Source organism: Amblyomma maculatum, chromosome 6 (assembly GCF_055883805.1).
Source record: "Amblyomma maculatum isolate TAMU_Amacu chromosome 6, ASM5588380v1, whole genome shotgun sequence".
NCBI classification, from domain to species: domain Eukaryota; kingdom Metazoa; phylum Arthropoda; class Arachnida; order Ixodida; family Ixodidae; genus Amblyomma; species Amblyomma maculatum.
The window spans coordinates 56,192,092-56,217,855 of NC_139349.1; the positions used below are offsets into that span (position 1 = coordinate 56,192,092).

The 25,764-nt window shown below is 43.4% G+C and overlaps 1 protein-coding gene across 1 annotated transcript in view; it reads right to left on the reverse strand.

The window, feature by feature from the left end:
- The window catches only part of LOC146185803 (ATP-binding cassette sub-family G member 1-like), a 154,809-nt gene that overhangs the window by 654 nt on the left and 128,391 nt on the right, over positions 1 to 25,764 (reverse strand). The window contains exons 3-13 of the mRNA XM_084606739.1: positions 25,129 to 25,246; positions 22,124 to 22,310; positions 21,146 to 21,291; positions 18,247 to 18,370; positions 13,367 to 13,481; positions 11,134 to 11,273; positions 10,007 to 10,108; positions 9,204 to 9,372; positions 4,305 to 4,405; positions 1,964 to 2,119; positions 1 to 1,108 (exon numbers count right to left, since the gene is read on the reverse strand). The exon at positions 1 to 1,108 is cut by the window's left edge and continues 654 nt beyond it. Of these exons, the coding sequence (XP_084462865.1) occupies positions 764 to 1,108; positions 1,964 to 2,119; positions 4,305 to 4,405; positions 9,204 to 9,372; positions 10,007 to 10,108; positions 11,134 to 11,273; positions 13,367 to 13,481; positions 18,247 to 18,370; positions 21,146 to 21,291; positions 22,124 to 22,310; positions 25,129 to 25,246 (1,703 nt within the window). The 3' untranslated portion in view covers positions 1 to 763. The remainder of the gene's footprint in view (positions 1,109 to 1,963; positions 2,120 to 4,304; positions 4,406 to 9,203; positions 9,373 to 10,006; positions 10,109 to 11,133; positions 11,274 to 13,366; positions 13,482 to 18,246; positions 18,371 to 21,145; positions 21,292 to 22,123; positions 22,311 to 25,128; positions 25,247 to 25,764) is intronic.

The window sequence follows — 25,764 nt, forward strand, 5'->3', positions numbered from 1 at the left end:
GCGACGGGCATCGGTGTGATGGGCGGCAAACAATCCGTTGTCTGTGTCTTCCTCAGCAAGTGCGAAGCATCTGAATATTTCCTGGTGAAAGGCAGCTTTATTATTTCCGTGGTAGACTCTAGCAGCGTAGGAACTTTATTACGGCTTCAAGAAACGGAGTTGAAATAGAAAAACAGTGAAAAAAATTTGCACAGTGGCATTTTTTAAAGGTCATGGCCAGGTACACTAAATGGGTAAATGTCTGGAGTGCTTGGCGCTACAAAATGAATCTTAGAAAAGCACGCTGAAAAACTTGACGCCTGCTATTAGTTTTCTATTATGACATTTACTTCGTCTGACGTTCTCTTTCAACAGGCCGTCCATAGAATATGAATAATATAGAAAAATTTGGCCCCTCAGATTGCTGCGGTGATTCTCATGAACGCATCTGTTTTCTCAAATGAGATTCACTGTCAATTTACTGTCGGTAAATCGCCGAATATAACATGCGGAGCCAAAAAAAAAAATAATCAGGTGTGTGGCTGTTCATTCACATTTTAACCGTTAGCTTAGGTAAACTGTGCTAGAGGGTGACATAAAGGCATTCGGGAAATGTGAACTGGGTTTCCAATTGAGTTCACTAAACAAATCTGCTTTAGAGGCAGCCTGTGGAATTGTGTCACGTTCGTCATGTTAGCACACGCATCGTCTATGACAGCCTCCATAACACACATCACATTTAGTATCATGTTCGTCGATGCACACTGCCTAAGGCTGTCCACAGTCACCTTTTCTTCGCCAGTCTGTACCTGAGGGCAAAGAAACCGATTATGCGAGCCACAAGCTCAGTGGCAAGGAGGATTAGAGATAGCTCGAGAATCGTCCTTTCTCCCGCCCGGATGCTGTCCAGGAACTCCGCAGGGTCGTCGTACACGCAAATGAAGTCATCACATGGAAGCTTTTCGCGGCCGTAGCCGTAGGCCGCGACCAGGAGTCCGTTGTAGGCGTGGTTGATGAAGGAAATTTCGCTCAGCCATCGGATGTAGGGGGCTACCAGGGGGCTGGAAGCGAAGGCCTCGCAGAACATGAACGCAGGGGACACGATGGGGAAGGCCACGACAGCCGCCGACTGCATGTAAGCACAAAACGGCACACATCAGGATAGCATCTATGGAAATTGAGTATTAAACGCATTCTGGATGCTAAATAGCTCTAAGGCGTGATATTCTATGGTGTTCTGCAATAGCTGCATAGGTGCGTTTGAATCGATTTCGATGCCTTCTTATACTCTTAATCAGCATCTAGGTCCACCGACAGAGCTAGGGCTGCTCGCGCTTGCCTATGGTTAACCTCGTCCTACGACAACAGCAGCCATCCTGTCTCGACAACTTCATAATCTCATCTAAATTCACGACGCTTCAGCCCCCCGCTGCGTTTGACTTCTTTTGGAATTCCTTTCGTTGATATGAGGGTGACGGAATGTTCTTCTTCGTAACTGGATATGCTTTTTTCAATTCGATTTCAAGAATCAAAGTTTCATTCACTCTGGAGAGTGGAGACACACTGTGTAAAAGCGTTCTTTATGATTAAACAGCGTGTCGTATTTGTGGCGCATAGCAGCGCTCAGGTGGGCGCGAATGGTGATTACATTTTATTGCAGCCGTAATAATAAAAAAACTGTTCCATTTCTACTCAGCGGATAACCCGGGCTCTTGTAGCGAAAATAATTTCGATTCGGTTCGATTTGTTGCAGAGAAAAATAATAATGCAGTCACTGTTTGACACTCTGGTCACGACCGGTTACGCCAAGCAGCTTTTGACAACCTGCTCCTCGAGCACTTAGGAAACAACTTTTGTGCAGACGCCACATCCACGAGAAAAGGCTCTATGCTATCGCTGCGAATTAGCAAAATCCGAATGCCATGGAGGCGCATTGCCTCAGTCGGGTGCGACGAGATAATCGTGTGCCCCCCCAAAAACTTACCTGTACGGTGCAGAGTGCCGATACGGCCAGCGCAACTGCTTGGCTAATGCCGCACAGCTGGATGCAGAAGAGTACCATGGTGGCGAAGCGCCACAATTCCAGCGGCTGCGCCGTTGGGTAGTAAATGGCTCCCATGAACAGCGAAATCGGCAGCATCTGCAATGATAATCGAACCATGTTTATCCCCGTACTATTCTTCCAATTCCTTCCAAAAAAAGCTGAGCTACATAACAGTTCACTGGGAAGCCAAAAAAGAGCTGTTAAAAGAGTCTCGATTCCAAGCGTTTGCTTGCTGTTATCCATTTTTCTAATCATGAGTCTGAGATTATTATACGTTGATCTGCCCTTTGGCATCCCATGGAGACCTAAAAACAGCATTGTTTTTACTGCTCTCTTGGTTTCAGAAACCGATCGAGGACTGTGACGCTAAAAGGGGGTTTTGGTCACGTGGGGCATGCAAAAAAAAAAAAAAAAAATAATGTAGTCACTGACAGCCAAAAATTTTTTATCAAAGCACACGTTTAGCTAAAACTGTATAGAGGTTGCCGACTGTCGAGTTTGTAAGATGTGGCGTAGGCTGACGCTGGCCATTCCTGCGGCTCAGGTGAACTAGCGTGTAGAAAGCAGTAGAAAAGAGGACTCACTGCACGTTTCATGTTATACGGGCGCCATTTGAAAACTAATAAAAAATAAGGCGTTAAAGAAGTCAAAACGAAAAGTGGGCAGTGGCTTAACTCCGCTACGGCAGGATATACGTAGCGGGAGCTAACTTTTCTATCTTTTCGGTATGTGGCCGAGCCTACTGTTGAGCTTGTATTTTGATTAGCAGCGAAGAGAGATTGGTTGCCACATATCATTTTTTTTTTTCATGCACAGAAAGAAAGACGGCCCGGTGATCAGTATAATAACAGGCGGCCGTTTCGATTGAATGTATACAGAATTTCGAATGTACAGATTCTTTTTGATATATGAGATCAATGGCAGTTCCACACTGAGTGGCTGGGACGTTATGACTTAATGCCACCGTAACGTCGAATTTCTGTTTCATATTATCACTAAACGAGTCCTCCACCCTGTTTAAGTCCTCCAAAGTCACGCACAACTCTGAAAGCTGGTACACAGGTGACAACCACATTAATCGTATGCTCGACAGATGTCTGTGACGCCACTTAAGTTCCTTATATGACAATGTCGCTCTCCTTAAGTCTAACATGGTAGGCTTCTCCACCGTTCACTGCGATCGAAGGCGGATCCGCTAGCAGCGACACCTTGTCTCACGTAGATGGAAAATCCGGCAGCTTTCTCATTAGGTTCAAGACGACCGGCCTCAGTAACCAAGTTACACGACGGGCTTTTACATCATCTTATGTTGCTGCTGTCGTTTTCTCTTTATATTTCGAAGTCTCCATCAGAGCCGCTATGCGCCTTGCGTTACGTACTGCATCCTGGCGTCTCCGCTTGGCCAGACGTTCTCCTCTCTGTTCAGTCGTCTCTGCTGCTTGTTTGATCTTTTGGTGTTCCCTATTTCTCTGCTGAATGGCCAATTGCCAGGGGACAACTACCGGATCCGGATTGAGCCTCGCCTGTCGATATCACCGCTGAGCAGCGGCCCGACTGCAGAGCACCATAGCCTGACTTTCCTTCATGCAAAACGACAGTGCTGCGGCCGCCGCGTCTCACATTCGTTTAAACGCGCAGTAGCGCATGTGCAGTTATGCACATAGCTAACACGTGGCATCCACGTGACGTCGCACGCGGCATCCGGCAGCGAAGCTCTGGGATGGAATAATATAACGATGCTAAAATCGATTCCATTCCACCGGTGATGACGACAGAATTGCGTGCGATGACGTCAAGGCGTGAGTTTTTACGAAAAGAGCCAATGAGATAGTGACAGGCACGCTTAAACGCTTTGCCTTGTTTTTATTTTCTCAACAAATTCCCATAAAAGGAGTTTATTGTTGAAGAAAATTCATTTTCTAAGAAGTTAGGAGAAGTAACATGTATAGTAAATTCCTTTGATGTCGTGTAATGCAACCTCAATATGCAAACATTAAAAATTTGGGCTACCAATTACAGAGAGTGTGACGGCATGGATTCGTTTCCTGATGGAATAGAATCGCTACATTATTCAACCCCTGATGTCGTGCCCCTTGCACCTACTCTTCCTCTCCGCGGCGCATTCTACACACTCCAGAGCGGTTCTACAGCGAAGTGCTCGACATGTAGCCGAATTTAACTCTCGCTAGAAAAGGGCAGAGATGTTTCGCTGCACTCTTGATTGGCACAGGTTTGCAAGGGCAGGTAAACGCCTGAGAGCAGTCAAAAAACAGAAACTTACCACGAACGGCAGTTCCGCAAAGTAATAGGCGAGGTAGTAGATTTTGAGGCTGTACCAGCAGTTTCTCTGCTCCCTGACTAAAACAGACGCCTCCAATGGAACTGAAAGAAAAGAAATAAAAAGTCAGCCAGCATTATTACTTAGAGGCTTTTTAAAGGACTGAAATCAGAAGGGTAACGTAATTAGGTACGTTTAGCTAAGTTACACATGACGCTGATCCTTCGCCTGCGAGTCGGTCGTTTCGAGGTGATGTACTGTTTGTTTTCGGTGCTGAATGGATTTTTATTTTTTATTTATTTACATGATACTGCAGACCTCTTTGGTCCAAGCAGGATGGGCAAAATCAGTGTTAAGAAGAAATAACAAAGAAAAGGAGAAATTTTGCGTGTCATGCACAGATACAGTTCTACAAATAACCTGGAAGCATGAATTGGTACAGATGGCAATTTTGATTATGTCGCTATCAAAAAAAAAAAAACGGCAATAACTTTCTCAGAGGTCAAAAACATTGCAAACAACCGGAGAAAAACTCTCTCAGTGGTCAAAAACATTGCCAATGGCTTCCCTGAATTTTTCACAAGTGAAAACCTCCCCAGGCAGTACATTCCAGTCCTCGATAGTTTGTGGAAAAAAGGAGAATTTGTGAATGTTGGTTCTGGCGAAATGGGGAGTTAAGCTATAATTGTGTGTGTGTCTTGTTTTTCGAGTGAGGGATGGTGTGACATAAAGTGTTGCCGATATTCCGAGCTTTCCATGAATTAAGGAGTGTAAAAATTCTAATCTTGCTATCTTTCGTCGGTTACAGAGCTGTTTTATTTTGTTCGTTTCCATAAGGAAAGATGGAGAATCAGAATTTCGGTATTTGTTATAGATGAAGCGTACGGCCCGCCTTTGAACTTTTTCTACCCGCGCGATGTCTTTTTTCGTGTGAGGGTCCCACACCACGGCAGCGTACTCGAGTTTTGGCTGAATAACAGATTCATAAGCTAATTTTTTTACGTTACTTGGTGCACCTTTCAACTTGTTTCTTAAAAAACCCAGATTTTTCATTGCAGATGAAGGTTTATGGGAAGTGTGATCACTCCATGTTAGCTGGTCGTTAATTATTACGCCTAGATACTTGTATTTATTTACTTTAGTCACATGTATATTTTTAAGGGTGTACACAAAGTCCAGAGGCATCTTCTTTCTCGTAATACGCATAAATACAGTTTTCTCAAGGTTCAGTGACATTTCCCATTGGTTACACCAACACGCAACGTCATTTAAAGCTGTATTAAGCAGGGTTTGATCTGAACCAGAGCGAATTTCTTTAAATAGCATACAATCATCAGCAAAAAGATTAATTTTAACATTTTCATCAATCAAAGCGACCAAATCATTTATATAAATCAAAAACAATAAAGGACCCAACGCACTCCCTTGCGGAACACCAGAGGTAACATCAAGTGGGGGGGAACAGAATCCGTCAGTCTCCACATACTGTGTTCTCTGTTTTAAGTAAGCAGAAATCCAGTTGATGAGTTGTGCAGGCTGTAACTAAACAAAAACCAAAGAAAGAAAGAAAGAAAGAAAGAAAGAAAGAAAGAAAGAAAGAAAGAAAGAAAGAAAGAAAGAAGAAGAAAGAAAGAAAGAAAGAAAGAAAGAAAGAAAAGAAAGAAAGAAAGAAAGAAAGAAAGAAAGAAAGAAAGAAAGAAAGGAAGAAAGAAGGAAACAAGGAAAGAAATAAGGAAAGAAGGAAATATGCCGCCGCATGTGATGTACCAGGTGGCTTTCACGCGTTAATTAGTGCTAGATGTCAGCCACGATACTCGTGTAATTAAGGCCTTGTTTTAAAACAATCAATAGAGACGATGTGGACTGGCCCGCATACGATTTCAGTTATGCCAATGGAACTTCAGTACAGCAGAATACATAATAAGATTACTCGACATGCTTTGTGAAGCTGCCTAAAATATAGATGGAAATGCATGCTTGCGGAGTTAAATGGCTCAGTTTTAGATTTGTGCGCATTTTTACAGCGGAGTTGAAAGCCAGGTGCTAAATATTAAAACGCAAAAATATAAAAATAGTGTTTTAAAGGCAGCCGACAGTTCCCTTTCTGATGTTTTAAGTTCCTTAATGGTAAATAAATGTCCCAATTTAAGAAGAAGTTGAGAAATTGGGTTACAATAAAACAGGCCAATATATCGAGCTAACCCTTAAGGAGGAGCCAGCAGCGAAAATATTAGCAACATTGATTGCCAGCTTCTGTCGGCCTTCGTTATAGGTGCGAGGGCACCGCCTCCTCACCTATTGCCTCCTGTGACACGTAAACAGAACCAAGGCTATCGTACCGATCCCTTATCGAAAGCTCATTAAAAAAAGGTAATCCCTCCACAGAGCCAAATACAACCGGAGATATAAAGGGACGCGTGCTCTAGCTCTGTGGTCGGTCGGTCTGTCTCTTGCAGCTCGTCGCTGCGGTAGCCTTCACGGCGGCGCCGCGGTAACCAAGGTATAATTACTTAGATACTTATTTATCTGTTTTCCAAGAATGCACTCTCCCTCTCGGCTCCTATTGCATATGATGCCTATTATAATTTGCTTCTTTCATGGCGAGCAATGATGACCATCACCAAAAGACATGTGTCAAGATTCAGAATAGGCCCGCATTGACATGTGCTAATAGCGTCACACACTGCATTCGGTACGGCAAACGGAACAAGGTATATCACTACTATGGCTAAGGTTTACTGGATAGTTCATGCCAAAACAACTCTCTGGCCTACGAAAATGTTTTTCATCATCACCACTTGACCCTGCGAACGTCTTAACGTCATCCACCCACCTAACTTTCTGCCGCCTCCTGCTACGCTTTCCTTCCCTTGGAATCCAGTTTGTTATCCTAAGCGACATCGGTTATCCTTTCTTCGCGCTACATGTCCTGCCCATGCCCATTTCGTCTTCTTAATTTCCACTAGAACGTCAGTGACTTGAGTTATTTCTCTGACCCATCACTCTGCACGTTTCCTATCTCTTAGCGTTATCCCTACCAGTTTTCTTTCCATAGCCCTCTGCGCTGTCCTCGACTTGAATAGAACACTTTTTGTTAGCCTCCACGTTTCAGCCCAATAGGTAAGTCCAGGTAAAGTGCAACTGTTGTATACTTTCCTCTTGAGCGATACCGGTAAGCTGTTAGTCATAATGCAGGAGTGCTTGCCAAATGCGCTCCATCCTAAACGTATTCTCCTTGTTATTTCTCTTTCATCAGAACGTTTTTAGATAGGGCAAATTGCCAAACTGAGCAGTACGGAGCGTGCCAAGGCCAAGAGACTGCCAATAGCCTATTGCAACTAGTGGAGGTGCGGGGTCACCACCTAGTCCTAACATGACCATAGTGTGTGTATATATATATATATATATATATATATATATATATATATATATATATATATATATATATATATATATATATATTACATGAACACACATTACGAATGCCACATCCAGTCAGAAATACACAAAAATTACAGATTCCCAAGCTCCGCCCTGCGCCTTCGCGAAGAACGCTTACAGCTTTTCCTGAGACCCCTATTACCATGCATCAATCCGCGGGCCGCCTGCAGGACAGCAATAGCACATGGGGCCCAGGACAAAGGGCTCTACTCGGGAAGAAAGGGACAAATGCAAGAAATGTTTTCCTCCTCATCCTCCCCCTCGCTTTCTTCCACCCACTGCGACCGATCGCAGCGGAGGCCCTGCGGTCGCATAGGATCTGGAGGGAATGTGAGCATGAAGTTGCTACTGGGCATAACAAGTTTTCAGCAGGGGCGAGCAACCTTCTGCTGAGGCGTACAACTCGTAAAGCGATTGCTTCCCACAAGACTTTTCCCACCTTTCCTTTCACCAGGCTTCATTGCTTGGTTTAAGTAGTTGTGACAGCGACAGCATTAAAATGCAAAGCGATGCAGAAGCGCACGCGTCCACGAAGCGGCGCAGACATGACAAGAATGCGAGACAAGCAGTGCGTTCGAGTGCTTCTCGAGATTGCCTACGTCTACTTCCTATTGGAGGACACGCCGTGTGCTGAAGCGGCAGCACAGTGAAAGACTTAATTCGAAGTACCTGAACGCTCTGGGAACTGCTACCGCCTGGACCATCGGAGTAGAAAGTTGTATATTTTGGGAGGGCGCGTAAGCCTTCTTAAAACGTGAAGAACTCATCCCGTTAAATTTTGTTCGATGCCCGGATGAACGAGAGTCGGTACCCGGATGAAGGCGAATCAGTGCCGGGAATTTCGCTATGGTGTTGATTTGACGTCACCTCAAGGTCGCCAACAATAGGAGTTAAATCACAACAATGCTTTTATAAGAAAAAGAAGTAGACAGTCGCCAAGACAAAAGGGCGCAGCGCTTGTTGCGCCATTGGGTGCCTGCAAGGATGGTTTCAAAGAAGGGTTGACGTGGAGTCGGCCCACTCGGATAGATACTACAGATAGTATTGTGTCAAGGGTCGATTAAAGTTGTCAGCATGCGAGTAACGTAGGCCCTGATAGTTCGTAGAAGCGTGGAAGCTGAAGCTGTAAAAACCAGTCTTTTGGAAAAGCTGAATGGTTTTCAAAATGAATGATAGCAGCCGCTTGTAACTGCGTTCTCACAATGAAACGTGTATGTCGCGCGTTGTGAAAGGCTCCAGGAAGCATATATCCTTATGCCCGTAACGTTTTGAAACGTCTAGAATAACAGAAAGCCAGACGAGTTGGTTACGATCCATACTAAAACAGAGCGAAAAACGAGGACACAGCAAAGATGAGATAACACAAGCGCTTGTGTCGTCCCTTCTTTGTTGTGTCCTCGTTGTTTGCACTGTTTTAGAATTGTTGTTCGATAGTCCACTCTCCAAGTGGGATGCACTCACAGACGCAAGTAGTGGGGAATATGGTCTGAACCACACAGATGCAGACCACGGCGAAGTAGAGCTTAACGTTGTGCACAACCGTCCCGGCACGGCTGCCGATGTCGTAGAAGAGAATGATAGACATGGCCGCAAAGGCCGCGTATGCCAGCAGACGCACCACTACCGCCACCTGAGAACAGAGAGAGACATTATATGATTAGTACATACGCCTGTTCCACAGCTTAGTACACGTCAGGAAAGCTGGGACTCTAGTGAACATGCACGAGGTGGTAAAAAACATACAAGCAAATAAGTTTCCGCGTTCAAAGCGTATGGTTAGAATGTTGAACACTGATTACACTGCAAAAATTTTAAATGCCTCGCGCATATATGGTGAAGAAAACCAATGCACATGTACAGCCTCTGTAAAGGAAGTCTCACACAAGGAACTTTGCTGTTGAATTGTGAAGTGGAATACTTAAGGCAGATCCAGAATTCGAAAGAAGCGCAGAAGAGCGCAGGCCTTTGGGATGGAGGTTGGACAGGAAATAAGCGAAGGGAAGAGGTCTTGGGGACATCTTGGGTCTTTGATAATAATTTACAGCGCGTGGGGCGCAGCGCCCACCGCATTATACTTCCCAGCAGCGATTATATCGCCACGAGGTTAGTCCGGGAGTAATTACATTTTGAAAGTCGCTGTCTTCGAGCAGGTAGCAATTGTAGTCCAGTACTTGTAAATTCACGCTTGTTCAAAGCGGAAAAAATGACAAATACCTACGCATCTTAATTCATTGGTCCTACTAGAAACAGCTTACAAAACGTACCTTATTTCGAAATATAGACAGCCAGCACCTCTTCAGCAGCGTCCTGAACTGCTGACACTGGTTCACTTTGAAGGCGTACATGCGGAACCCATCCGCTTTTTCCTGGGCAGAAATGAGATACATAAGTTGCTTAAAAAGAAATTACATGCTTCCATAATTTCTTTGTTCCCCCTGCAGAAGGAACTGCAGAAGGAATATCTGTCATGAATTGCTAACCCCATAAATCTATTTTTAACTAGCCAGGAAACCGCAGCACCTGAAGTTTAGTGACTGGAATTGTTGCCTCAGAAGTGGCACAAAGTGCAAGTGACGCACATTCGTATAAACCGACAGATAGCTAGACGTCGCACCTACAGTGCGTTATAGAATTACGATGGGGCAATGTTTCTGTTCCAGCGAACCGCATTAAAAGAGGTGCAGGGAAGAGCTAGAAACCCCATCCGCGATCACTTCATTTTGGCCATCGAACACAAGACAGCACAGCATGCACGACGCGCTGACTATTTTCTTAGTGCAGATAATTCTGACTTCTCGGCACGTGAACATCACGATGGCGTCATAATCAGCCACGATAACAAAAAACACGGGAGATTTATTCGCTAACGCATCACAGGAAATCTAATGACACCGTTTGTATATTGTCGTAGCTTCCAGCCCAGCCTGTGTGAGTACCGCGTGGTAATTGCCAGTGATGTTCATGCAGAGGAAAAGACATACTTTATTAGGGAGCCCGCCTACTCGCGCGCTATCGCACCCAATCTCACTGAAATGGCGCAGAACTCCCGCAATCGCTACACTAACCTGCGTAGAAACTGCGAAATGGAACATTACAGACCGTGGTGTAGTTAATAAATATGGCAGCTACTTTTAACACTAGTCTTAGTGGAGTAGACCGAACTACCGTTCATAGTTTTATTGCTAAGGAGGTGAATGTATTCTTAAATACGTTTCATACACTCGCGCTGCCGACACACGGACAGTAAGTAGGTATGATTTCGGAGTTTTCCGGCAAAGCTTTTGAGACGGCGCAGCGTGACACGGACCTCGGCGGACACGTCGTTGTTATTGTTGTCTGCTTGGTGCAAACTGCGACGTGACAAGTGTTGTGGACAATACACCGTCTTTACCTGTGCGGTCATGACTTTTCCACCATATACGGTCCTGCTCTCGTCGCCGACGCTCCGCTCGACAGGAGGTGGTGGTACGCTGAACTCGGCGCCGAGCTTATCGCAGTGGTTGCCGTGAGACTCCGAAGCCAACTCGCTTACTGTGAAAAGTGGTGTGAAAATAGGAATGCGAAAATGAAACAAAAGACTCGATTTTAGTCACAAAACAAAGGAGGTGTCCCGGTTAAGTGAAGAAATTGAAAAGTGAAATTCGTAACTATATATATATATATATATATATATATATATATACCAAAATTACTTAGACAGTATAATAAGCTGCAATAAGGAAGCTGTTGTCACGATAAAAATACTTACATGTACGAGAAAACTGTAGGGAAAATGATGGACTCGTTCTGACACACAAATCAAAGAAGCCAAAAGTCGGTGAGTCCAAGAAGGCATAGGGGAATAGGTTTTTTTTCCCTTTATTTAGGGTGTTGCCCTGAATTAGTACTGTCATCGCTTTAAGGAGAAATATGATTAACACAAAGTAAAAGAAAAAACAACACGGCAGTGGTAGGGTCTGAACGTGCGACCTCCACATTTCGCATCCGGTGCTCTTACCAACTGTGCTACCGTGGCGGTTGTTCAATCTTCCACTTTTTTTCTTGTTATTAATGTCACTTGTGACCTATGCTTCAGAGTGTTCACCAGCGCACCAATAGTAGCGGACGTGACACCTCCTGTGTTACCGCGCGTATAATGTAGAACATGACGAAGCGAGGGCGGCAGCCGTGCGAAACTCTCGTACGATGCCCTACGACTTCAAAACAACCAGAAACGACCCTCACAAGCTGTTGAGCCGACAAGTGTAGCGAAAGTGAGGGGTTGGTAACTTATGATACATGAATTAAAGAAGCAAACGGTTGTCGTGGGAATTTTGTTTTTATATTGTTCACTTCTCCTGTTGGCCTGAATTAGTACTGTGATCATTTTAAGGCGAAATATAGTTAAGTACAAATAAGAAAAAGTAAACAATTCAAAGCTAGTGGCATCCGAACCAACAACCTCTGAATTTCTAGTCAGGTGCTCTTACTAAGCTACAATGACGGCTATTTAATCGTCTACTGTTTTCTGTATTAATGTTATTATGACCTATACATTTCAGTGTTCACCAACGCCACTCTTATCCAATCTGACATGCCTTCCTAGGCCTCGCAGACTGTTCGCTTATTCCAAAGTTAAAATAAAAGAGATATACAATGATCAAAGAAACCGTAAATAGGCAGGGTTTCACAAATAGCTAACGAGTTCTTCAAAGAGACCATGATGCTTCAATACATTTCCAACATCACCTGTTTGAAAAACATGTTAAGGCAATCCGTTCTGTTCAAACAACGTTTTGAGTCAACAACTTTTGTTCTGAAAACTGGTTTTGATACATAAAAAATGCCTTCTGAATATAGATGATGTTTTACACAAACATGCCCTTTTGATACATACTTTGATACCGCATTTTCCTGACGCTAATTAGGGAGATGGCTATTTACGATTCACAGGTATGACGTAGCGAAACTGCGGGCTGGAAGATAGAGGTGCCATGTCTCATATTTGGGGACGAAATAAAGAAGCTGCATTGTCCCTGGGTATTAAAGCTACGAATAAAGACAGGTGCAGCCTCCGCAAGCAAGATATTTCAAGAACAGACACCACACTGTAGTCGAGTGGCCTTTTCTGTTCATAATTCTAATCCATATGCCCGTAAAAAAAGTGTACACTTGATGGAAAACCTAATGGCGTTACCTAAGATTGATGGTAAGTTGTCGCATGTTCGTGCGCAATGCATTGTCAGTAATATTTACATAACACTTAGCACTTCCGCTGGTCCAGCTTTTCAGGACATCGCCAATGGCGCCATCTGTTAGCCGCAAGTGACGAATACGGTGTAACTGAATGGAAACTTTTTCATTTGTAACAGAGGGAACTAAAGCCTCCGCAAAATGCAGTGCGATATGAAGGCATTGATGGTCGATATTGATGGTCTACGTTTTTCTACGCGCTGCACAACCTTACTTTCTTGCGCTGGTATACTGTGCGCTTTTGACAGTCATATGAAATCATAAAGACTATTGAACGATTAAAATTTTTAATTTAATTTTTAAGTCGAGCAGATTGCCCGTAAATCAGAGTGCCCGTATAGGTTCCTTGGGTTTGTCATCGTATTTGATATTCAGGCTTCTTTTCGACTTACTGTAGTCGGCAGGGTTGTGAAACTCGGGGCATTGCAGGCCTCTTTGCCCGAGGAATGGAAGCAGCTGGTCAACTCTGCCATTGTAGATACAGCGGCCACTGGATACCATGTAAAGCTGCACAGTCATAGGTTGAACATAATAGTTATGCGCGAAACATTTATTGTCATTCATTAGCGCGCAAATAGATTGACGCATGCATTACGATGTTTGCTATTAATGCGAAAGCACTTGTTGGCTCATGAGTGGCGTAGGCAGAGCCCGTAGAAAGAAAGGTCCACACGAACTAGCATTTGAAAAAAAAAAAAAAAAAAAAAACGCATGTTACCGCCAGGAATCGAACCACCATCTCTCCGATCCTCAACCAAGCGCACAAACCATAATTCTATGCCGTTTTTGTTTCTTCTTTACTGCATGGAAAACTGTATGAGGAACAGAAACTAAAACAGCTCATGTCCGAAATCGTGAGCATGACATCGTAATTCTCTTTATCTAGTGCAAGGCTGCCGAAGGACGTCGAGCGAAAGGACAACAGTAAGAAAAAAAAAACAGAGTAAAATGAATAAAAAGTTAAAAAGAAAGAAACGACTGCTCCCGACTGTAGGTTTTCAAGACCAAGAGATTCGTTTCGAAACCTGCGTAAGCAATATTCAAAGCAAATTAAAGACAATGAATCTCCCGTTATAGCATGTGTGGCGTCATCTACAGGTGTTGGAAAAATATCAAGGCAGTTTTAGTGCGCCTCTCGCAGGGAGGCACGAAACGAGTTGAGAACGTTCAAGTCACAAAGAAACGAACATGCAACATAATCGGAAGGAGTAAGAGGAATGTTTTCGCATTCCTAGAGCAAAGCAGACCTTTAACTGTGAATCTCCGGAATTGTTGCCTGCAGGCAAATTCAAGGCAGAGTGTTGACCTCGTGGCCTACCGGCAATAGATCAGATGGGCAGCGCTGGTACTGCACGTAACCACGTTAGTAATAAGGGAGCTATCACTCATTAGCATCCTCCCAAACGTAGCTATGCGGTTACAAAGGATGGATTCGCAATTTCCGCGAAAACATAGCAGTTAAACAAAAATTCTCCCCTGATTCTGGTCATCCAGTTTAGAAGCAACAAACTAAATCACCAGCCTAAGTTGTATGGACAGCATTGTAGATGCAATGTAACTATCCTTTCTTCGCTGATTTACACACTATGGTGTACTTTGGCTCTAACTCATGCACATGTTAACTCTTCCTACCGCCGTAGTCTTGGTTATTTTTTATATGCGACGGCATTTGATGACTTCTACAGAGGATCGTGCAGAAAAGCCCTTCACATCAGTGGGCCTTTATTAGACCGCAGCTCTTTGGCGCCTATTCCTGCGTTTCGCGTCGTCGTTGGCGTCGGCGTCGGTGGCGTTGTCCCTGTAATCAGCTCCGCAGCTGGGGCAGAGCGCGCTCCTGAAAGTTGGAAGTATTTCGGCGGGCAACACTGAGTTTCTGACGTCACAAACAGTACACCGGCATTACTGACCACTTCTCGCGTGATTATGAAATTGTGAGGCTTATATTGAACTACCCCAGACATTTTATGCAGCGCGTCATGATTTCCATACTTTATTTTCACTATCCAACGCACGTACAAGTGTTTTTCTAATACTAAGTGTGACGTCACCATTTCGTCAACTGGAACGTCGTTTCTGGCCGTGAAAGCAGTTTGGGTTTCGATTTGCTGTTTTCCTTTTTTAAAAATACTTCTTATTGGAATTTCGAAAAACGGTTTTTTGTGTCGGAGTCAGGACATGCCGAGGAATGCTATTCAACTAAAAACACAAAATGATGAAAACCCCACCGGAGTTGCCCTTTAATTGTTGCTGCCTGCGCCCTAATCGGCTTGTAGTTAGCGTCGCTGGGTGCCATAGAACCGCACTGGCAACGTGACTGGAGTCGCGTTTTTCCACAATACACGTCGTACAGCTTGCCGTTATTTCGACCCTTTTAAAAGCAGTATAACCGTGGAGAGGAAACGCGCATGGTGAATACCATGGCGAGTGCCCACAAACTCCTACAGTTTGAATGTATGGTCCGTTACATAAGGTTTCCCCACAGAAAACTAGTGACATGCTCCAAAAAATAAAAGGGAAACTTAGGATCACAAGAAGACATAAAGTTGCAACATCAGACAACCGCCACAGCAAGTTCTGTTGCAACTGGCCTTCGCCTTGAAAAACAAGTTCCGTGTCTGTTCCATCTCCTTTCACGTTTCCCCCTTCGCAAGTGATCAGTCCTTTTTCGACATCGAAAAGCTGGAAAGGAACGTTACTGAAGCCTCACATGTTGCTGGTGACAGTAACGTCCGAGCGAATTAGAATAACTGCAGTCGTGGTAAAACTTTAATCTCCAAAAAATACAGTCTAGGCGTCAACCTATGTGCCTAGACGGCGGACTGAAGTCCTTGGAGCAGGCGGCGTGTACGGCCATTTGAAGTACACATAGCTGAATTTCAGTGTATGAGCTCAACAATAGAGCCTGTCATCTCCCAAAATTCTTCTGTTTTTGTCTCTTGATTTATACGTTCGATTTATGGACACTAAGGACGCGGGATCGAATCCCGGCCTCGGCGGCCGCTTTTCGATGGAAGCGAAAAGCAAGGCGCCCGTGTGCTGTGCGATGTCAGTGCACGTTAAAGAACCCCAGGTGGTCGAAATTTCCGGAGCCCTCCACTACGGCGTCTCTCATAGCCTGAGTCGCTTTGGGACGCTAAAACCCACAAACTAAACAAACCAACCATATCATATTATCACGCGTTGCGCGGCGACTGATGTGAACGAAGTGAAAGTGGCTGTAGTTAGAAGAGGAGGCTGACGAAGTGCGAAAGACGTTGGCCTACCAGGCTACCTGTTCTGCCTCGAGTTCATCCTTTACCATCTGTGAATAAACCCATCCCACCCGTAACAATATTTGGTGGAGATCGCCTGGGTACGTAGCCTTAGATCCGCTGGCCATTCGTCGTAGTTACAGTATCAGGTCCGCCTTATCCTGGCATAGTTTGCATCTATCTGAGGGCTGTTCGGATACCGCAAGCTAAAGGTAGCTGAATTCTCAAAAGCCATTATTTATAAGCGCCTCCGGATACTTTCTTCGCTCTTATTTAGCGCCCTATGTGGCGATTTGTATTCTACTCTGTTGAGCCGACAGTTCTGAGTAATCTCTTTATATCTGACTAGTCTGTCCCTTTTTAGAGTATACTAAGGGACAGAGTCTACCCGGAAGGTGAGATTTAGAGATCCGCATCGACGAAGACCATTACCAGCTTAGACTCTGAGCACCAAAAAATTGTGCTAACCGTTATTAGTAACCATGAATCCAGGAAGGATGTGGCCTGCATTTTGTTTATTAATTAGTTCTGACGATGCATGCACAAGGCTGCTGTACGTATAACAGCTTCGTTGAGAAGACATGGCAAGCAGTGGCATAATGAAGGTTCTCTATTTTGGTGGAAAATATTTTACAAGGTCATTTCATTAATTTACGGATGTTCTTAGGTGAGAAGATGTGTAAACTGTGCTTGTAAGCCGTTTTAGTTTAGAACATTGTGGGCAATGCTCTGGTGAGTATAATTTAGTTATGTGAGCACAAGAATTCAATGTAAATCACATATGGGCTTAAACCAATCACTTGTGATGTTTCTCGGTGTCCACAAAAAAAAAAAAAAAGGTTTTCGCATTAAGGTTTTGCATAAAAAAAAGAATGCCACCACTGTCTCCGTCATGTGTCACATTTACAAACCATTGCCATCGCATTTTTTTCAAGCCATTCGTACGCATTACGGTGATTGAGAATAAGGCGTGGCTACGTATTAAATGATGTTCGTCCTATATATTTACAAGCCCCTTCACCTTACTTGCTACATAATACGCTAGTGCTGTCGCTATTGCAATACTGCAGCTTAGTTTGGTGTACCACAGGGACAGCCAATTTATCTAAATTGCACTTATTGCACAAAAGAGCATTACGGTATGTTGCTGGCGGGCCTTATTACCATCCATCCAAAAACCTTTTTCGGAAGTATAATGTTGTGTCAGTGTTCTGTTTCTTTGGTTATAGGCTCTTATTAGCCTATAAATATTTATATAAATCAATTGACAGTATTATTACAGGCCTCTCAAAGCTAAAAGGAAATATTCGATTGCGACAAACGCGACAAAAATATGTTGTTCCAACACCATGTAGGTATTCTTACATTCAGTCGTTATGCTACACTGCACCGAGACTATTGAATAAATTACATGCTGTTGGAATTGAACCAGTTAAAGAAAGTAAAAGTAATCGACCTAACCTTTTTACTTTTTTTGCCATGCGCACCTGTCATGATCCAAATACTGTTTCAGGCTTTCTTAGCTTGTGTTCTTTCACTTTAGGACTGTGAACTTAAGGGTGTTCCTATTTCTATTTGTTTACTTTTTGCTAAATTGAGTGTGTTATTTTGTTATGTACAAAAGTTACCGTAAAATATATTTTTAATGTATAGATTTGCAGCACAGATTGCGGACCGACTTGTCTCCTGTCTGTCCCGCCATTTATTGCAAGGGGTCTAGGGCTCCGTCAAGATGTTTTCAAAGCTTTTGGTCGTGGCTCCTCCTTTCCCAGAAGGAAATAAATAAACCTGATTTGACTTGACTTAACTCAGATTCTGTGAAAATGTGCGGGGCTCATGACTTTTGTGCTTCGTGTTAATTACGTAAATTGTTCTTTTTCCAAAGGACCACGACCTGCAATCCGTTGTGATTAACCCTAGAATCGTCCATACTTATGCTACATTTTATCTGCACAAGTTTATAGTAAATATTTTAGAATGAAAATGATGCCTACGTGCTTATTACTGGGACATGAACTCACCTTGTCGAAGTAGGAGAATATCTTGGCGCTAGGTGCATGTATGGAGCAGACGACCGTGTGTCCCAAGGCGGCCATTTTTTTGAGGGCCTGAACACACATGAGGGCCGACACATTGTCCAATCCGCTGCATCATTTCAAAAATGAATAAAATCTCCATTATTCTGCATCCGACATACCTGTTGACTACATATTACGCCAAATCTTTCACAGTGCGTATATAACTAAACGTTATTCCGAGCAAAAATAAAAACAAAACAAAAAGACTATAGATTTTTTTGTTGTCACCCCAGAATTTCTGTGCGGTTTTTGACAGTGAATATGTGTGACACCAAAAATTTGTGTAGTTACGAGAGAAAAGTAGTACAGAATTACAGACTACACAAAAGTATGACAGAAAGAGCTGCAGACTATGGAAAAGTATTACACAACTACATAAAATTCTGACATTTACGGCAGAAATACAGAACATTTTCTCGTATTTTTGACGCTGTTCTGTACATTTTTTCGACTGGGTTGCAGCGCAACAGTCTTCAACAAAATGATGAACATAGCAATCAGAGCGTTAACACCGGTGAATGTGCTGTGGTAACTTCCACAGTATTACCTTCTTCCAATAATATAAAATTTTCCAACTAATAATAATAATATAATAATAACAAGTCATTTTAAAATGGGAATAAGAGATGCTTATTATTTAAATGTTTCGTCTTATAATGCCGAACGATGCTGCTTTCCTCCAAACATAGGTGTTGTTCAATATGCACTCGTTTCGCATATCTTCTGGCAAACTGAAAACCTTTTAGTCGAAAAATGTTGATAGTTATTTCACATTCACACATCCTTCTCTATAGAAGACAAATTAAATGGCGTATACATAATCTTGAAGGCCCCAGCTGAGAGGGTCTAAAGCAGACACAATTTGTTTTTCGTAGTCTGAATGTGGGCAGTGTCAGAGCTTTGAAAAAATTTTCGAGTTACTGGAAGTAATGGTCACACCAACTGTACACTAGCAGTAACAAATTAATTTTGGACAGTTTGAATACCATAACCACTTAGTGTGTATAAATGTCATATCGTAGCAAAACCAGACTCCCTTACCACCTTTCTCGATTGATAAAATTTCTTCGTAGCCATACCGGTGAGCTTTCTGTGCTAGCGACCACGTGGATACCAGCACAGTACAGTGCTCGCCATTTGAAAGAATATGTCCTCGTGGGAATGAGATGGGTTCTCGCCTAATTTCTGCAATTCTTTCTATGTGGCGCGTGTGAAATGATGCGTGAGACAGTGAAGACGCGCACCAAAGAGTGGATTTGCGCCTCATCGCCACTCCAGTCGGTGGAGAACGGAGCAAAGTTTGTCGTTGTTTGCAACGGTGCGGGGTGCTAAATGAGCCACGTCGTGGCTGGAAACTGCAGATGTTTCTTGCGACTCTCGAAACCTCCGAGTCTACAGCAAGAATTTTAGCGACAGTGTGATTGTTGTAGCAAGCATCCTGGATGTTGTCGTCTGTGAAACTATCACCTCTATCTATAAATACCGGACGGAAAGAATCTGTCCTGAATAATCTGGCTCATGATCGGAAGCCCCGGTGGGTTTGCCGAAGGAGAAGCCATTTCCTCAACTGTATATCGCAGTGGTCTCAACACGCGGCCCGCTGGCTCCAATAATGTCATATGTTCCGAAAGCACCACCAAGCCTTAGACTCGTTTTCTAGCTAAAATAAACAAAAATGCTTAATCTCCAGATAGTACACGTGTTATGTGAAAATCAAAAGTGGCACATGGCCCGTAATCTGCGTTTACTTCGGACGGATATCAGGTGCCCTGAAGAACAATGCTCCGGTAATCCTGTCCTCACTTTCATCTCTAAGTCGACATTTTTTTATTTGAGGATAAGTGACAACGGTATTTATTAACCATTGTACCCTTTCAGTAGCTCACTCTGAGCCATTCTAAAATGTGCCTATTCTGGCGCCGGTTTTCTTTTCCATGGTGAACGGGAAAGATTTGTATGAGACCGAGAAGTTATGCTACTTTTAAACTGATAGTGTTAAAGGCCCCGTTGACCAAAAACCCGGCGTCGGCGTTGGCATTATGAGCAAAAAATCACGAGCATATCGTTGGCTAGCGGTAGCTGGCAGCAGGCATGACCGCTGACTGACTGGACGTATAAGTTTTCAGACATTATGTTTGTCAGGAGCTGCCAACTGAGGCCTCTCCTTTCCTATGAGAAGAAGATATCAAAATCAGCCTGCCCTTGCATTCCGGTTGCCTCTATAGGCCACGCAGCTACGTTTATACGGCTTAGTTAGAACGGGGTTTTATATAAGGGACGGTAATCAACGACATCACGCCATACTCTTTAAGGCAGATTCCTCTATAATATATATTTTATTGTTGTTATTTTTGCCTCCTGAAGTTCTGCTGAGCCGCTAGCCCATATAAAACCCATATACCCATATAAAACCTCCTCGGAAAGTTCAAAACCTGAAAAAAATACCGAAGGACTGCGACAAAAGAATTGTTATGCTTGTTTATTTTCACGAAGAAGCGCACTTCAGGCAGTATCTGGATGACTCAAAGAAGCGAGGAGTAGCGATGCCTTTTTATCTTCTCTGCATAATTCTTCCGAGTGACAAAAAGCAAATTGTCTATCTCCTTTCAAATTTTCGTAATTGGTAATTACCAGCACTAAACTGTAAACGAGAATTCGAACTATCTTAAATTTCAGTTAGACTTGCTATTGATCAGATGGGTGCCCTGCAATCGCGTCAACTGCAAAACACTTCGTTGCGATTAGGGTGTAGGCGAAGTAACTACAGTATTTTGTAATTTCTGACTTGTTGAATGGAGAAACAAGCCCGGGCACCGGCATAAGTCCTTTTCTTGGCATTCACCTGGTGGGTTCATCGAGGAAAAGCACCGGCGGGTTGTTTACAAGCTCTTGGGCGATGGCCAATCGCTTCCGTTGACCACCGGACAGGTTTTCCGCTCGGGTACCACGGCAGTCGCCCAAGCCCCAATCCGCAATGGAGCGTTCCACCTATTCATACACAAAGTGCTAGTTGAATGACGCTTTCAGATGCATGCCATCACTGAACGCAGCAAGTAAACGTTTGTTGATATTTAAACAATTTTTTTTTAACGTACAAGTTTCTACCTCTCCAAAATACCTCCGGAAAAAGGCAATGCAAACATAACCGTTCTTAGCACCACCATGGTACGTTTGGGAGTCAACACTGTAATGTTTTTAAATATCGCTTGAGTTATAACCCTACTATTATGTAACTTGTAGAATAGCCTTATTTCCTTAGCTGTGCGCTGTAAAGCAGGGCAAAGCCTATAAAGTTAGACTGCTCTTTCTTTTTTGAAAGTTTGATGAGTGTGGGAGTTGGCAGATAAGGAATTCAAACAGAATGGAAAATAAATAGCGCCAGAGATTAACATCGTGCAAGATATTTGTTACATCTGCACGAGTCTCCAAAAGATCGATGTTTACTCATTTTATCTTAACCACATCATACTTTCAAACTAAACCGTAGAAAACTGCTAATATCGGCGTCATATGAAATGCGAGCAGCGGAGCGCCTGAAAAAAACAAAAACAAAATGCAGCTTAGGCCTGCCTATTGTTATCAGAGATAAGCGCGCTCTTCCAGTTTGCGACTGTTTTGCTTCTGCTATCTTTTACGTTCACTTCTTTGTGTCGCTGGAGTAGGGAGGCTGCCTCAGCTCCGCCTTCTTTCATGCCCTCTGCTGTTCGCATTTTATTTGATGCTGACAGTATGTACACATACAAGTGCTGCCTATTAACAGCGGGAAATATTTGGGAGAACCGGGTTACAGTTCATGAGGGTCAGCGCAGTGTTTCGATACCATCTTTTCTTTGGCACATTCCGACAGCGTGGGCATGCGCAGTTCGACGCTCATGGAGATGGCCTCGTGCACGGTGAGTGCAGGGAGCAGCCGGTCTTCCTGCATGACGTAGCAGCTCTGCTTGTTGAACAGCGTTTGGTCGCGCACGAATCCGTTGATCTGCACCTCTCCCTTGTACCCCGTGTCACTGCGTCGGAATAACGAAAAACCTGTACACTGGCAATTGTACTATACAAGCCCGCCGTGCAGAAAAAAAAAAGCTGTACAACATGGACTGGTGGGCTAGTTGGCCAGATATAGCTTCAGGTGACGCAGCGCAACGCTACTGTAATTATTAGAAAATGATGTAGCAGTGTGAAATTCTGAACAATATAAAATGGGGTGACATTTACAAAAATATTCATTTTCTCATGAAAGATAAGAGGATGCTGGCCACCACATTCAAGAAACGATCCAAACATATGGAGGTGCAGGGTACACAATACTACATGAAGACGAAATCAAGAAAAAAAATCTAGAGACAAATATATAGTCGAGTAGCCTCAAAAATTAATGTAATAATTTTATGGCTCAAGTGTATTTGATTAGAAAGTAGTAAAACAGGAAGGACTTTTTGCTGGGCTAGTTGGTGCAGCGCTTGTCTGTGTCCTCTTTCTTGTCAATGTGTCGTTAGCGCTTTGTCCTTTTGTTAAAAAATAGTAAAACAGCCACACGTGGCAGGCGAGATTCGAAATCGTAAGGCCCGAATTTAGCACACGGTGTTCTACCAACTTAACTATGGCGACGGCAGTTCAATCTTCTACATCCGTAGGTGTTCATTTTGCGCCTAACCTAGCACTGAGGGTGGTTACCAGCGCCACCCCCACCCATAGCGGAGGGCGTGTTACGAAAACGTCAATGAAAACAAATCTAAACAAAGGGAAAAAGTCCTGGCTCACCTGTGCTGCATTAAGCTTAGCCACATAAGTCGGGAGCCATTTCCAGCGTAAGCTTTAGCACTCTGTGTGCAAATTTGGAATATTTGAATTTCGTCTCGCTGGGTCCGAACGACCTTGAGCTGACCTTGAATGAAGACGAATACTGCGCCTCCTTTCCCCCCAAATGAACTTGAAAATTATAAAAAAAATCGCCGAATGAAGAAAGCAGTGTAAGCTTGAACAAATATTTTTTTTTTTTTTCGAAAAGCTTGCCACAAGGCATAAGTTGAGAAAGGGGGAATGGGATGCAGGAGATAGAAAGTTAAAAGGAGGAGTGAAGTCCTGTTGCACTTAGGTATTCGCAGAGGTTGGCGGTGTAGTGATTAATGCAGATGTCCACCGAGGAGACAGACAGTGCGCCTCCAGTTCCTTCAAAATCAACCTAAACAAAAAAATTATAAATTGCAGAATGAAATGGTGGTCTTAAAGGCACTATCGTGTCTATTTTTGCGTCTAAGCTATTCTTAAGTCTAAGCGTCCCCCTATTTAAAACAGTCAAATGATTTACAAGCTTGCTGAACCAAGCAAAACCATGCTTGTTAAATGTAAAGTGGTTTATAGGAAACGAAAGGCCCAGTCTCTGTCACACAGATTTGTGGGTACATGAACCCCGCCATAAGGGATTGTAGGAAGGTGGGAGCGAAATTGGAAAGGGAGAAAGACGTGTCGTACTGGAGGGCCTCGAAATTATTCCGACCCGCTGCGGATCTTAAACGTGCACTAACAACGCACAACACACAGACGCCTTTGCATTACGGTCAAGTTAGTTGGAACTAGGAAACTTCATATCATTAGTCCGGTGTCTTAACCTCTGAACCACCACGGCAGGTTGCAAAACTATGCTTAACAGAGCTTTCGCTCGTATAACTAGCTCGAAGAAAAGCTTAAACTCCCCCCATTGTTTTAACAAGCAGCTCTCTATTTCGCTTTTGTTCGCTTTTTCAATATTCTGCACTCTTTGTATGATCTTTAATGTCGTAAAAATAAATTTGCCTCTTCGCAAACTTAACTTACCCCGTCGTTTTGTCTACCCATCTTTTGCGGCATAAAGCCGCACTAGAAACAAGCGACAAAGGAACGTGCTACACACAAACTTCGCAGTTTCAGGTTAGCTAAAAGGGAAATTGATAAGGGCCTGCGAGCCGATCAGTGTTTTCAGTCGCTACGTAGTACTAAAGCTTCACTCCCTCTACACCTCCTCTTAACTTGATATAGTATTCTGGTCAAAGTCAGCTTTTACCTTGTTATATAAGATACAGTTAGACAACCAGTAGTCAACTAGAAACATATTAGGTGAAACGATTAACGTCAAAGATCCTTGCTGTATGGGCTAGCAATTTCTTTGATTGAGAAAGAGCATTAAAAGAACGGTCATAAAAACATTGTGCAAAGTGCCTGAAATGTCCTATTCTGCCATCATGATAGATGCATTGAATATTTCATTGAGAAAAAAAAAAAATATTTCAACGAACCCCCGCTTTCTTGCATGGCTAGGAAGTGAGATACCTGGAATAACTGCGACCTTCTTTGCGCTTCTGTTATGAATGGGAGCGAACTTTTTCCTTTGTTCTGGTTGCAGTTCAGATTGTATCTGTAAACTGTGTTTATATGTTGCTCGTTCACTTCTCTTGTGGGTGTTCGTTTTGCTGTGCAACTTAGTTAAATAAACGTGCTGGTGTTCAAGACCATAACGGAGGTGTGCATGGGTCGTCAAAGCATTGTACGCAGCCTTTTACTAAAAGTAATGAAGCTACATGTAATGGCTGACACCCTGAACTCTAAAGGAGAAACACTGTAAATCCAATAAAGTCTTATTTTTACATGCTCGGAGCTCTGTGAAATATTCATAGAAGATTTCGGTGATATAGTTATTAAGAAACAAACAAACAAACAAACAAAAGAAAAAGAATGAAAGAAAGGAAAAAAGGAGATAAGGAAAGAAAGAAAGAAAAGAAGGAAGGAGGAAAGAAAGCAAGCAAGTAGTATCGGCTTTTAATACAGCTGCGTGGAAGAGGGTAATGTACTCACTAAAATCCCGTGAGGAGGTTGAGCAGCGTCGTCTTCCCCGCACCAGAGGGGCCCATGATAGCTGTCAGCGAGCCTGGCACCGCCTCGCCGCTCAGGTTGTCCACAAGGGTCGTTAACTCTACGAAAGGAGAAGGAAGGAAGAAACAGGTCGCACGGGTTTTCTATATAATGTCATGTAAATATTTCGAGATTCAGCATAACTGAGCCAAGGCAAGGCGCTGTTCGGTACGAAGGTATGGATAAAACTAAGTGGAAGAATGAGGCGAACCAACAGGAACTGCAACAGGAAGATAGAGATGTGTATGCTGTAAAGCGATAAGAGGATAACAGAGTTGCTGTTCGTGCTACAGAACTTGTGGAAGCCAGCCATGAGCTAGCTATCTCGACATATAACAAAATAGAAGCATCGAGGCATTTTGCTGATGAGCGAGAAAGCAGAAGATTATGCGCACTGCTCTTATATTTAGTTGAGTTGGATATTGCTTATTACAGCCTATTCGGTCGCAAATGTTCATATCACACCGAACGGATCTTTTGGCTGCTGTTGGGTGCACCCTAAGTAATGGCTTTACTATGATTATAGCTAGAAGGCCAGTAAAAAAGCCACAACTATTTCGCTTTCGCCCTTTCCGCACG